The sequence below is a fragment of the Oryzias latipes genome, chromosome 4, assembly GCF_002234675.1.
Source record: "Oryzias latipes chromosome 4, ASM223467v1".
NCBI lineage: Eukaryota > Metazoa > Chordata > Actinopteri > Beloniformes > Adrianichthyidae > Oryzias > Oryzias latipes.
Window position 1 is genome coordinate 16,892,803 of NC_019862.2, and position 14,651 is coordinate 16,907,453.

Below are 14,651 nucleotides of genomic sequence, written 5' to 3' on the forward strand. Positions count from 1 at the left end.
AAATTTTTTATGAAATTAGCTACCTGTCCTATGAGTTTGCAAGGGTTTTACTGAGTGAAAGACTAACTTAGCACATCACACACTTTCTTGTTCCATCAGTAACATGTTGCATATCCTTTAGCTCACTCAGTCAACAGCTTCTTCCTGTCATTTTTAGCCAAACTTAAAGACATTTGATGGAGCTTGTAAGTCTTTGCCCTTGTAGATGTGTTTTCGCCGTGCGTCAAGTGCCACTGTTACTGGCTTGCAGGTGCTTTATGAGATTTGAGTTGGGCTCTTGGCAGATGGCTGACACTGAACCTCCCCAAGGTCCATTCTGCATCTCACTATGGCATTCTGATTGTCCACAAAGTCAAAATACTGATAAAAAAAAAAAAGTTAAAGAGGAGAAAATAATCAAATTTACATCCCTTTACTAGAACTGCAAAAGTACTTAAAATGAAATAAATATATTTTAAATGTGTAAAAAAGATAAATGCCCATAAATGTTCTTTTGTGCAATTTTTGTGAAGCAGGACATTAAACTGCAATTAGCCTTGCAGAACAATAACTTATTAACTATATTTTTGTCTTGTTAATTAATATCCCCTAAAACAATGTGATTGACCCACTGCATTGTGGCTGTGTGTTTCACAATTTACATAGCAAATATCATCGTTCATACTCCAAGCCTTTAAAAAACAACAAAAAAGAATTTACATAGTTCCAAACCTTTTAATAATAAGAAGGCTACTTCAAATATAATTCGCCTTTATAATATTTTCTAAGTTTAACCAAATAGAGATAAAAAGTAATATCTATGATCTAAAATGTTAGGTTTACGAGATCCTTATATTTTTCCTGCTATCTTGACTCATTTTACTTTAAAAAAACTTAAACCTGCATTGAAAATCAACTTACACAGTCTGCATTGCTGTAATCAATCTCGCTTTTTCTTTAATTTTTACAAAAACGTTGAAGATGTTGGTGAAACCTTTCAGCCAGTTTGCATTCACGTCTCTTATCTGCACAGAAACACAAGTGGCTGCCTTGAGCTGAAAGGAGATCACACAGTTCTTCATTGTTGATGACAAACAGTGGAGGGACAATGAACAAGGCCGCGATCTTTGCAGGCTGGTGTAGGCTAGTACCATCTCTTCCTCTTCACACACGCAAACACAAAAGATCACAGCTCACGTTACAGCTTTTTTTTGGTACAATAAATCATACTGCTCCGATAACGTGGGTGTTAAACTTAACTGGAGGAAAGTCTAAACTTTTCTTAAAGCAACCTTGAGAGTCAACAAGAATTTGGTGACAAAAAAACACATTTATACAGAGGTGTAATCTGCAATGAAAAGCATCAGGAAGGCATATTAACTGAGAAGACAAACTGGTGGGAATAAATCCACATTCTATGGCTATCCTGTGCTTGTTAGTAAACTTTAAAAAACGTAAGAAATTTGTATTTAGAAACCTAAAGATAACATTTTTTAATTTTATTTTTTATGCACAAAATATGGTCAAATGTAAAAATAAGAAAGAGAAAAAAAAACTCCAAAACCATTAACAAAAACAAGTTTATTTCCAAATATATCCCTTCAATTCCCCATGGACAAACAGCAGCAGATACATTAATTATGAACATACACAATTTTAAAAAGAAGACACAACCACCTCCCCGCTGCTATCTGAACTGAACCCCCACAACAGACTGGGCTGTTTTCGGCGGTGTGGCTGAACTGAAGTGATGAAGTACAGTACAGAGCAAGTGAACTTAGACAAAAACGCTTCTGATAAAGTACAGAAGCCCGCATGAGCTGGAATAAAGATAATTCTTTAAAAAAAGTGGGCTTGCTCCTGGCGTCTTTACAGCGAAGCTGCACAGCTGATTTTCAAAACAAGGACAAGGTTATAAGCCCCATGGGTCTCTGTTATTATGTTACACTGTCACAGGCTCTGACAATGTTGGGCCTTATTAATCATTGACAGGGTTGCTGGTGTTCCTGTGCTCTTGGATGTATGGTCACAGTGTTAAGAGTGCTGGAAAAACTCAACATTGAGAGGTTGAAGATGACTAAACAGAACGTTTCTTGGGTATAAAGGAGAGGGGCAAGTCATTAGGAATAAAAAAAACTGGTTTAAGAAAGAGAAATTGTGACATCATATAAAAAAAACAACAATAAATGTACAAAGTCAGCAATATTTGTTCCTGAAAAATTCCCCAAAGCCATTTAATGCCAAAACTATAAAAACCACTTGATTTCCTTTCATTATCATCATATCTCATATTGGATGTATTGATGGTTTCCAAAAGTATAATGTTAAATATTATGAACTAAATAAATCTAGGTGAATATGGCAATAAAAAGGGAAGAAATGAGAGCTTCCCAGAACCAGATGGGGTCACAGACGGTCCCTTCATTATTCAGATATTAAAATTGGAGTCCCCAGGAACTCTTATTACAGGTCAGAGGTGATGCGCCACTCTTTCCTGACCGAGAACAAAAAAGGAAGAGGCTGTTTGGACTTGCTGGGGATGCATTTCATAGATGTTGCCCCGCACCTGTCGTCTGCAGACAGGGCGCCGGGGAGGGGGGCGATGAAGACGGACAGAGGGAGAAAATATCCATTTGTCTAGACGCATCTGTGCCCTTTAGTTTGTCCGGAGCTGGTAATCTGCCAAGAAAGGTAACAGCACAGCATTAAAGCACACCTTTCCTCCTCCCACTGCCCCAGCAGCAAACATCAATGACAATGGAGGCTCTGTTCAGGCCTCAAGAGTTTGTAAAAAAGATATGTGCAGGATCGTTGGAATAACACAATCAATGATCAACTCATAAGAGTCTTCTTAACCCGTGAAGACCAGCTAAACAGAGCTTTTATAGCCCTACATTTCAGTTTATTTAAATTTTATCCCACAAAAACATTTCCTTTCTCTGTTATTAAACAGCAAAATGGAAAATTGGGAAAAAAAACATCACCTTCAATTATGGCTTTTAGCTTCTTTCTAAAAACAATCGTATTCTAAATGATACTTTTAGATATAGCTGTAAACATCCATAAAACACATTTTTCCTCCACAGTTGTGTGGTAGGTAAAACCTACTAATGCTCCGCTTTGCTCTACATAATGAAAAAAAAGACACCTCAGGGCTCAACGGAGCCACGACTCGCAACAGCAGCCACACAAAGAAGACTTTATGCAGCAGCAAAATCACAGAGGTGTCACTTTCTTGTTAAAAAGCTCTTTTTCAGAGAGGATGGCGTTGTGAATAATTGAGGAGATAAAAAGGTAAAAAGGGGGGGGGGTGAAACTTCCTTCACTTGAGCGCTTCGTAGTATGGTCAAGAAGAACTTAAAACAGAGCCGAAGCACCTCAGAGTGAGGCCTTTTCTCTGCAAAACGGGATTTAACGCTGATCATAGATCAACAGGGGAAACACCCTTCGAGCAACAAATGATGGGGCCCATCCCACCAAACAATCAGATATGACAGCTGTTTTCTTGTACAACTTGTTCCGTCATTAAAGTCAGCGCCGTCAGGCTGCAGTTGCAGGGTTTCACTTTATCAGCATGAACAGAGGATTCAGTGAAATTAGATCCGGGAGCACCTCCCTCCCTCTGTTGCTGATGACAAAAGTGAAAGACGTAAAAAGCTTTCCCCGAAGTGGCAGAATTTCCTCAGGCTCCTTCCTGTAACCTGGACTCAACGTTTGTCCTCCTCTTTCCCTCATTTGTTTTCCAGATGATGTTAAAGCAAAATAAGCAGGAGCTCGACGTCTGTGGCTGCGTGAGAAGGGGTAAAAAAAATCCTTAAGTTTCTCACCTGCTGAGAGCAGGTGAGAAACTTAAGGATTTTTTTTACCCCAGTTCAGGGGGAAGAATTCACTCTTCCGTCTCCATATCATTTCTATTGAAAATCATCTGCTATCAAGGAGGATTCTGCAGCAGTTTTACCAGCATGCTGTGGTTTGAATGTGTCCATATGTAACAAATGGAAACGATGTGATCTTTGGGAACACATTTACAGGCTGTTCAGGGGAAATCTTAGGGACTGACGGGAGCTCAAGCTTGACAAATACCCCTCGCTGTCCTTGGTGTCACCTTTGAGTTTGACAGATCTGGGTTCATTCTCGGGGCAGCAACTGCATCTCCGGATCCCAGGTGGTTGTGCTGCGACACAAATCTAACTGGCATTTAACCAAGCCTGAACAAACCAGACAGTTTGTAAAGTTTCTATCTTTGGCTACCTGCTCTGAGTCCGTCTGAAGCTCTGATGCCAGAGCTGGGTAACAGATCTGATGAATGTTGTATGGCTGGACTCACCGGGGTGGGCGAGCAATTACCGGTAATGTTCTACAACCGGTAATGATCTACAAATTCTGATCTCTGATTTCAAATTCTGATCTCTCTGGAAACACGGTCTATTTAACAAAAAAATAGTGCAGACTGAACCAATCGGCTTTAAAGAAACATAAAATCCATTATAACGCACAGTAATCTGAATCTAGATTTCTTTAAGTTTTACTCCTTTCTATTTTTTTTGTTGAAATTCTCTCCACAAAGTGCTTGTTTTCTCACCTCCGCTTTGTGTGATGTAGCGTACCCACGGCAACGCCTGATAGCCGCTTTTTTCTATGATCTTCAGGTATCGCACCTGCAAACGGCAAAAAAAAAAAACACAAAAAAATGCTTCACTTAGATGAGAGAGTAAAGATGCTATGTTTTGACCCTCTTTTGGATTCATTTCTTCCTTGTTATGTCAAATAGCCTTTAAATCCTAACCATTGATTGTATATAGAGGGGAGGGATGTGCTTAGATGAGTCATTAGTTTGATCTGAAACCTGTTTCCAGCTCTGCGATTGTTGCCAACTTGTAGTCTTTTGTTTTAAATAAATAAAAAGAAATATGTGGACAGAGGGCATTAATGCTGTTCTGCATCTGAGGATTTGATGAATCCTCAATGAAAAAACTATGTTTGAGATTTTAATCTAAAAACTTTAAAAAAATTTGAGGAACACAAAAATTTCTCCCCTGTACAACTATCCTTAAACTATCCATAGAAGGGAATGCAGTTGTCCAAAGCAGACAGCAAATCTTTATTTTTTTAGTAAATTTGACTAAATTTAGGTTTACTTACTTGTCCAATAATCCACCCTAGTGGTTACTTGATGAACTCATCAGGGTGCAGTTACTTTTTCAATCAGAGCTGGAGCAAAACCCCCTAAATCTAAAAAAAAAAAAAGAGCTGGATTCCAGCTGGAAAACGGTTCTCTCCTAACAATGTTTGAATTATCGGGCAACAACAAAAGCATTCTGGGAAAAAGGAACCTCTATAATTCATTTACAGGTCATTCCATAAATTATTAAAGCTTTTTGGAAGGAGCTGCTCAGAATGGAGACACTACAATTTCATAGATCCAGTGGCATCAGCAGAGGACAGATTTCCCCGTGGTTTAGTGTCCAACTCTTCAGTGTGAGAAGCAATAGAGTGAAGCTTTCTACCTGGATGCCAGACACCGTAAAATAAGGGATCTCAAAGTCGACTGTGATTGGCCGCTTTGCCTCCAGTTCATCACTCTCCACGCTGGGGAGCCCAAAGTGTGCACGCATCACATACTCCTTACCCCCCTAGGAAACGCACAAGCAAAACAAAGTCAGAGCTGCAAAGCTGTTAGTCTCTTTCACCTTTATCTGCAGTAGCTCTAAAAAAACAAAAAAACAGAAACACCCCATTTCTGTGTGTTAACACTTCAAATAACAATGACAAGATGTCAAGGTGAATGTCTTGTTTGGGGTCACACCTGAGACAAAGCCAGCTCCTCTGGAAACACAGAACCAGGAAAATCATTTCTTTGGAAGGCAATGCAAGTAAAAAATTATATTTATTTTGTTTGCTCTGCATTAGTTCCTGGCATTTATGACTTAATAGTCTCTCAAACAAGCATTTCCCGTCACTTCTGTCTAAGTGATACTTCCCAGATTAAAAGCTGATTTATGGACAACTATCCTAGATTTAAATGGAAGTTTAATTCATGCAGGCTTTTATTTGACAGCATTCAATTGCAAAAAAAGACACTCTTATACTTAGACCATATAATTCTGTAAAAAAAAAAACAAAACACTATTTTGCACAATTGTTTTAAAATAAAAAGATCGAATGAGTGCTTGGAGTTTTATTAGTTACATGTTTGCCTAGATTGCTTTTGAAAACACGTCTTTTGTAGACTTTTAAGGTGGTAGGAGGCACAGACAACTGCTCTGCAAATTCACACAAGAGCTGGATGACAAAAGATCGTCAGTCACGCTTCCTGTCAGGGTAGAGGTGTAATGAATTACCCAGCCAATATCAGTTCATGACAGGTGCTTTAAAAGGAAACTTGGCCTGAATTAATGTGTAATGACTTCTCTTTGTTTCCCGAGGTGGTGAGACTTATGTTTGCAGAGTCTAAAAGGCAGGGTTTGGCTCCTAAAGCAAACAGCTCTTAAATGTTTTTAGTATGATGAGAGTCAGTCTTCACGGCATATCTGATCAATATGAAGCAAAGGTTTCAGTAAAAAATGCTGTAAAAAAAAAAGATGTAACAAAACCATTGACTGTATATGAGAAGTGGACTGAGTGACTCTCTGAGTTACTCTCACTCAGCCCAGATCTCTTATACAGTTAGTTAATGGGAAAAAACTCTAGAATAAGACATTTAAATTTCATTTAAAAACTAAAACTACTAGCATCGCTGGCTACATGTTGTACTCACAGGAAAAGACTTGATAGTCCACAGAACGGCGTTTTTCTCGGGCACCCACTTGGCGCTGCCTGTGCTGGTCTTGAACTTGGGTGAGTCAGCATCACTGGGCACTGGCACCATGATGGACACATTGTTGGCAGTGGAGCGGCTCTTAAACTGACTTCGAGCCTGCAAGAGGTGACAGGACACAGTTCAGTTGAGATCTTTTATCGATGACACAAAGCAGCACTTATTAACTTGGGAAGGTTGAAATAATAATAATAATAATAATACCCATTTCAGCTTGTAGTTTTGACTGTTTAGCTGATTTACAATTAAATACCCAGGACAGTGTGTTGAAGTGCGACCTATCCTTACCTTGACTTTGATCTCCACACGGCTGTGAGAAAACTTTTCAATCATGCTCTCAATCCATATGAGAGGCTTCACCTGGCATCGACAGAACAAGAGACAGAATGAGGCGGGGTCAGAGGGCCAGCATCAATGGGACCGTGACAGCAGAGAACAGAGAAACAACAAGCTGTGGTGGTGAAACGACACACAAACATTTGATCTTGTTTGAAGGTGGGAAACATGATTTGCTCATCTCTGTGCTATTTATAGTCGGAGCCGGACTTGGTCTGTTATCCAAATGATTTCAATGATTTCTTAACCCAGAGGGCAGCACATCGGCTGTGTTGCTGTGGAGTAACATCCAGACTTTTCAGAGGAATCGATCTTTCTTGGATGCAGTTTAGAGTTTTGTCAGTTTCCGTTCTGAACTCAGAAACAACGCCGTGAATGACGACTTTGTTTGAGTTTGGGAACAAAGTTGGATGGATGTGGTTCTCAAATCAGGAAGTACTTCTACTGGTCAAGCAAAAAGCCTGCAAAAAAAGTGTGTTTCTACACAAAAAACCCACAAAGTCTTAGCAAGTATTTATGTCTTTATGTGTTATAGTTTAAATATCCTACTGCACTTGATCTAAAACAAGACTAACTCACTAGTAACCTTTTTAAGACAAATTTTGAAAATTCTGAGTCATTTCTTTGGAAACTGAAAATTGTTATTTGACTCATAATTTACATATTATTTTTAAACAGATTTATAATAAACCGTGTAATTCTAGTCTCACTTTAAGATGGTTCTGGGTAAGAAAAAAGGACAGTTGGATAGTTGTGACACTTACAATAGGATGTATTGAGGGGGAAGTATAGGTTTAATCTGCAACAGCAGGTAGAAAAGTCCTAACCTCAATGACAGATTCCCATTTTAAACATTTTAAGTCCTTCATCTGATAACTTTTGGAATCATATTCATATCCTCAGTAACAAGGAGGCTATGTGAGCAAAAAAGACAAATGCTCTAAGTTAGTGAGACAAAAAATGGCTTCCATCTGACAATATGTGACAGATGTGTGTGGATTCCACTCACTGTTGTGTTGAGGCGGTACGACATGAGCTCACTCTCGCCATCCGGTGGAATGAAAGAGATGGTGCGGTCGTTCTCGAAACGGGACAGACGGACGCACTGATGAAACTTCACGTCCTCCAGCTCCACAGCTTTGCTCTTCTCTCCTAACGAGACACACAAATGCTCGCTGGTTTAAACCAAGAAAAGATTGAGAGCTTTTCCACGCAGCCAGGAGGGAAATCAAGGTCAAGGTAATAATGACTGACAAACAATTCCCTCCGTCTCCTGCGCTCGCAAACACTGCAGAAACAGCACGCTGTCACATCCATCTGCCCTCCTCTGGTCCCCTACTGAACAATTATTTTCCTGCCAAACACGAGCGTACACGCCGTTTGCCCTCAATACCTTCCACCAGCATCCCCCGTCTCCCCCACAGGAGTGCAATCAGCTGTCTCCCAAACACAGTCACACCTGCACCAGCAAACTGATGAATATTTCAGGATTACTCATAAGTGAGACTTTTCAATGTGCCTGTTTTATCACTCTGTCAAAAAGATTTATTTTGAAAAGCTTTATGTAAAGTTTGAGCAGTTCATTTATCATCCAAGAACAAACTCTCTCATTGTGGTTTATGTACTTGCACTTCATGAGCAAAGGCACTAAATCTCGTTTCTCCATTTTGCTGCATCTTAGATTTCATCCCATTCATCACCTAATTTGGTCTTTAAAAAAGTTGATGTATACTTTTAAGGATATCTAGGAACTTTATCCGATCGATCCAAACTTTTATGACGTGTAAAACATTTCTCTTAAGCCCTCAGTGGTTTGCTTGAGAAAGTGGATGGTCTCACATCCACTGCAGTTCTGCTGAGTACTGGAAAACGGGGCTTCCTGCTAAATCCTCCTATTTAGTGATCAGCATTTCCGTCGCTGAATGCAGAGCAGAGGCCGTAGCAGAGACTGTGTCTGTGCGAGCACGTGTGTGCGTGCATTTTTCTCCATCGTTTTCCTCTCACCTTCACAGATATGCTCAGGTTTGTGTGGGCGGCTATCGTTTTCCCTCCATTGACTGGTAGCGATTCTGAACTCTTAGATTTGCGATTCCTTCCACCTGTTTTCTGTTAAAGATCCACTCCAATAAAAATCATGTTTTTGGTGTTTTTAAGATGTTCTTGTGACATTCTTCTCAAGATGGAGGACATATATAAAGAAAATTAAGAATAAAATTGCATTTCTAAGTATTGTTTTATTCAAATTGTGGTGAATCAGGAGCAGACAAAAAAATGCTGCTGGAAAAGATTGCAGTTGTGACATATAAACTACAGTCGACGGGCAACAAGCTCTGTGCTCCACATGATTCCGATGCATCCACTCGCAGACAAATAGATCGATGTATGTCTTTGTTTTCCTCATCTGAGCTGGTATCTGGCTAAAAACTGTGCGGCTGGATTGCTTATATTGCTCGGCAATTATGTAGCACCTCTAATGTTAGGCTGAGGTTGTGAGGGGCTGTAATCCGGCAGGAGAGAGTGCAAACAAAAGGGATGATGGGGAAAAAAGCGCAGGCTTACTCGGCACCAACAGTCCCACCCACAACTCAGAGGTGAGTTTCTACTGAACTACTGCGGCTCTGCAGAAACGACGTCCTAGAAAACAACACTGGATTCACTTTTTTTGAGCAAAAACGCATAATCATAATCAAAAGACCAGTGGGGACACTTTAAAAATAGATCAAAAGATGATCGGAGTGGGACTTTAATAACCAACGAGCGCCCAAGCCTCATCAACACAACACGAGAGGAAAAGGTCATGTGGGACATTCGGCGCCTTGGTTGCGCCTCAGGAGCCGGGAAAGGTGTGTTGGTGTCAGAGGAGGATGAAAGATGCAGCAGATTCCCCTGCGGGTGTACCTTCAAGACCATCCTCACCGGTTTCCTTGTTTTTAATGTACAGCAGCAGACAGCTGGTATCTCATTTATATTCTCGGACACGTGAAGCCAGTTCACAGGGGCATTTAATAAATACCACACATATCTAGCAGTTCATCAAGCTTTGGGTTGCTTCAATTGTTATTGATGTGAACACATCTGGCTCTTATTTCTTTCACTGAACATCAAATGACACGTTCTGACATTTACGTTAAATTCTACATTTACACCTAAGAATTATATTAGATTAAATTAGAAAATGAAGGTAAGCTGCTGGTTTAATCCTGATAGCCTGTTTCTGGTGTTAAATTAATAATCATGCCAAAAATGACTCAACTGGCTAAATGAAAGAAACTAACAGATTGGGTTTAAATGATCGTTAATGATTGTCTATTTGAAAATACGTTTTTAATTTTTTTAGAGACTAAAAGCAGATGGAAATATTTTACTTTAAATGATCTGTGCATCAGTATATGATGAAAAAAGAAGCAGGAAACGCTGCACAAACTTTAAATTTATGAGAAAATTCCTGTTATTATAGTTCTCAACTTCTGCCAGTAGAGGGCAGCATCACATGATTTATCCTGCCACACTTTGTCTGGAGCCAGCTGAGACAACCCCTAAAGTCCAACTATGATGGAAAGACATTAGTTAGAAAGTATATTTTAAAATATGCCACGACAAGAGGTGGAAGAAGAAAAAAATGGAAAAAGGCAGTGGAATAATCTCCCTTCCAAGTCTGACGGCGTTTGTCGATCATCATGAGGAATGAGCTTTCCAGAGGATGTGGTGTTTCCCACACTGCTACAGACAGCAGGGGTGGGTTGAGGAGGTTTGCACCGGCACAGAACCTCACCTTTCATGTGCAGGGCTGTAGCCCAGGGTGAGGATTAACTCAGAGGCATAGAGGCCAGACAGTGATGGAGCCTTTCCCCTTCAATGGGGAACAGCGTGTGAGAAGTGAGGGACATGTTGAGGAGATGTGTGTGTAGGAGAGACGGAGGAAAGGAAGGATTCATGGGGGATAGGAGAGGAAAAACCAATCGGTGAAAAAACACTGCTGCAAAAAATCAGAGATGGGAGAGGAGGGGGGAGGATGAGAGACGAGCATAAGACAGACGTGCAGAGGAGGTGTGAGGGTGAGTTCAAGGTGGGAATGATCTGCAGCAAAAAAGTTGGAAGTTCACTTGGCATTCAGTAAAGACGAGGAGATGTTAGTTTTGTAAACTGTCAATTTATGTTAACCTGAGAAAATTTCCTGTCAGTAAAACACAACACTGTGTCACTGTCTGCTCAGAAAATGAACTGAATTATTCGACTTATAAAGGCGGGAAACATGATCAGAATATACAGACACCAATTCGGAATTTATATATGCAACTGAATCTGATGGATTACATTTTTTTGAATTCAGTTTTAAAATGTATTGCATAGATATAGCACTTTTGCATTCTAAAACTATAACAAGGTATAACTTATAAATTGAAATATATTTTTAGAAACAGCCACAAGATTTTTTTAAATCAACTCAAGAAAATTGCAAAAAAAATAATTTCAATAGTTGAAAAAATAAAATAAAATTTATAAAAGTTTTGTTCTCAGCAAATGTTCCTTTCACTGAACCCCGAAGCGGTTTGATGAGGCACAAATATTTGGAGGAATCTTTTGATGTGTTTTTCTTTTGCTGTGTTGCTGCTCTGTCCTTCTAGACCAGTGTTTTTCAACCAGTGTGACGCGGCACAGTAGTGTGCCGTGGGAAATTGCCCTCATTAACTGATCTGAAAACATTTACCATCTCTATAATATCAGCTCTGTGTTCATCCAAACAAACCCTGATCAAACACTGAGTATTTAGGAATATAAAAGATCAAAAAATACTTTTTTCTTTGTGTTTATTTGATTCTATTAAAGACATTTTGATAAGAATGACGGTACCGCGATTTAGCCGTAGCTTCAGCTGTTTTCGGAAAAGTCCCGCCCCTTTAACTGTCTCCTCTAATCATTCTTGAAGGTTTACTCACATGTCATCAGTCTGACCAATCAGAAGTGGTTAAAGTCTTCACTTCCTTGTTTCGATTTAGCACATAAGTCTCTCAGTTCCAACAAAAATACCAGCTAAAGCTCGTCTGTGAAATGCACGTGAGATTGCAGAGGGACTGTACAGACTATGAGCTTTTCCTTTTTATTTTTTTGTATGCTGGTGTGCCGCGGGATTTTTGTCAAGGTTAAAGTGTGCCGTGGCTCAAAAAAGGTTGAACAACACTGTTCTAGACACACGATGGATGTAAAATAACTCACGGCCGGTGATCTCAAACAGCACTTTGTCATTGAGGCCCAGTCTCAGCTCCGGCATCCCAGACAAGACCACTTTCAGTTTGATGCTGCCGACGATTTCGCTGCGCAGGACGCTGCCGTTGGCACTCACCTGGCAAAACAAAGTGAATGATAGGCGTTAGTGATAACTATCTAAACATAAAACATAACAATTATGAATAGAAAATGTAACATAATCATCATTTAATCTTGAGAAAGATCAAACCGAAGTACTTTTGCTACAAAAAATACACATTTAGGGAGTTAATGAAACAGGAACATCTCCAAGTGCAGCATCACATCAGTTAAATAAATGGCCTCCCTCATTAGCTTCTTCCTGGCTTCTTTGAGTTCAGCTGCCCCTGAAATCTTCCTTCAAGGACGACAGCTTAAAAAACAAGATTTTGTTCATCTGATAAAGAAAAAAGCATATCTGTGCACATAAAAGTGCCCTTTTTCTATTGCTGGAGGTAAATTCTGACCTTGAAGAAGGTGTAAAGACCCCCCCCCCCCCCATTAGATCTGCTGGGGTACATGTCCTAATAATACAACATTATTATGCTGTTCCACAGAAACAAAACTACACAAATAGTAACGACCTTCAAAAGATCTTAATCTGAATTCAAGAACACCTTAAAAAGGTTCCTTTAAAAAAAGGTTTAAGGATAATTGAGAGAACATGTTTAAAATTCATGTTTAAAATTTTGAAATCCTGCTGGTCCCCTGCACTCTTGTAAAATGTCATCATCCACAGAGCGCAGGAAAAGGCAAACATAAGCATATCTTAATTAAAGAAAAGAGAATATTAGCCGATTTAAAAAAGAGATGATTTTCTGAGCAAATCAAATCAAAAGAAAGAGGAACATCCAAACACACTGTGGTTCTTTGCAAGCTTTTAGGGAACGTCAGAACCATTTCAAAATAAGAGGGAACACAAATGTTCATTTAAAAAAAAAAAAGACTTTGTAAGAAAAAAAACCCCAAACTTTCTGAAATGTTTCATAGTCTCACCGTTTATGTCTCAATTCTCTTTTTGCATCTGAAAAGTATATCAATTTTTAGATAAACATGCCTGAGCCATAAAGCTGTGCATGCGATGAAAACTCCTCAGGCCCGGCGTTTAATGAAGGCTCTAAAATGAATAAAGCTCTCACCAGCAGATTTACTGACTCAATAACATCCATGAAAACTTCATTCTTTCTGTACTTGATGCCCTCTGAACGCCATGAAACGGCATTGGTGACGGTGGCGGGCGGTCGAGGTGCCCCCACCTCTAATTTATGGCCCTGCTGGGTGATGTACCTGGAAGAGGCAAGAAAAAAAAATATTAAAAATGGAGAAAAAGTGTAAAACAGCTCCTGCTGAGTCCAAAGTCAGTCTGCACTCCTGCTGAGTGTGACCCCTGAATTCAATCAAGCATATTTATCATCTTTCTGCAAAGAGTTATGGCCGTTAAAGAAGGCAGAATTACATAACGATGGTGAACTCCTCTCTTTAATTATAGCACAATCTCCTAATCTTCAACAGTTTGAGAAGCAGCAAACAATAAAAATCCAGGAATAATAGGATTATAAACAAAAACTAATCTGACTGGGAAATTGTAACAAAGGGGATGAGCGTTTATCTCGCAGCTGCAAGCACACGTCTCCTGAGGAAACCTTTCAGGAAAGAAAAAAAAAATCCTTCCTGAGTAGATAAATTCCAAATTCAATCTATTCATTGATGTAATTAAACATCAAAGATTTACACAGGTATTAAAATGACACGGTAAATAAATAAGAAGTCTTTTGGGAAGTATTGAGCCGTGAACAGCAACAGCTTTGATGTATTTGAAAATTCTATTTACTAGCTGCATTGTCAAAAGAAATCCATTCTTACTGGCATCCTTTAGTCATTTTTAACTATTGATCGTGCAGCATAAAAGTGTCCCTTTGTTAACTAGTAGTAAACTACGCTATGTTTAGCAGCCTGCAACAAAAATAAATCTGTTTACTCGATTTGTTCGGCGCTAAAGCGAGCGGATCCGTCTGCTTTTCCAGGAACTGTGCTCCAGTTTACATCATCGTCCTCAGTGAGCTCGTTATTCCGGGGAGATATAATGGCTCGTCATGAGAATAAAAAGAAGATTCATGTAAATAAGCAGCATGTGACAGCCTTGTTTTCACCAAAGCACCTGCCCTTCACCGCCCCCAGCATCCCTCTTCACCAGCCTCATTTCCTCTGCAGAGCAGCATGGAGTTCTTTTATTTGCAATCATCCAGAACATCAACTTTTTGTATGACTGGGAGAA

The 14,651-nt window shown here is 39.6% G+C and overlaps 1 protein-coding gene across 1 annotated transcript in view; it reads right to left on the reverse strand.

Annotated features, from left to right (window-relative positions):
• Positions 1 to 1,540: 1,540 nt before the first annotated feature.
• The window catches only part of LOC101157045 (AP-1 complex subunit mu-1), a 36,369-nt gene continuing 23,258 nt past the window's right edge, over positions 1,541 to 14,651 (reverse strand). The window contains exons 5-12 of the mRNA XM_023954330.1: positions 13,516 to 13,663; positions 12,347 to 12,473; positions 8,142 to 8,284; positions 7,085 to 7,156; positions 6,737 to 6,895; positions 5,487 to 5,612; positions 4,562 to 4,637; positions 1,541 to 2,658 (exon numbers count right to left, since the gene is read on the reverse strand). Coding sequence (XP_023810098.1) covers positions 2,636 to 2,658; positions 4,562 to 4,637; positions 5,487 to 5,612; positions 6,737 to 6,895; positions 7,085 to 7,156; positions 8,142 to 8,284; positions 12,347 to 12,473; positions 13,516 to 13,663 — 874 coding nt within the window. The 3' untranslated portion in view covers positions 1,541 to 2,635. The remainder of the gene's footprint in view (positions 2,659 to 4,561; positions 4,638 to 5,486; positions 5,613 to 6,736; positions 6,896 to 7,084; positions 7,157 to 8,141; positions 8,285 to 12,346; positions 12,474 to 13,515; positions 13,664 to 14,651) is intronic.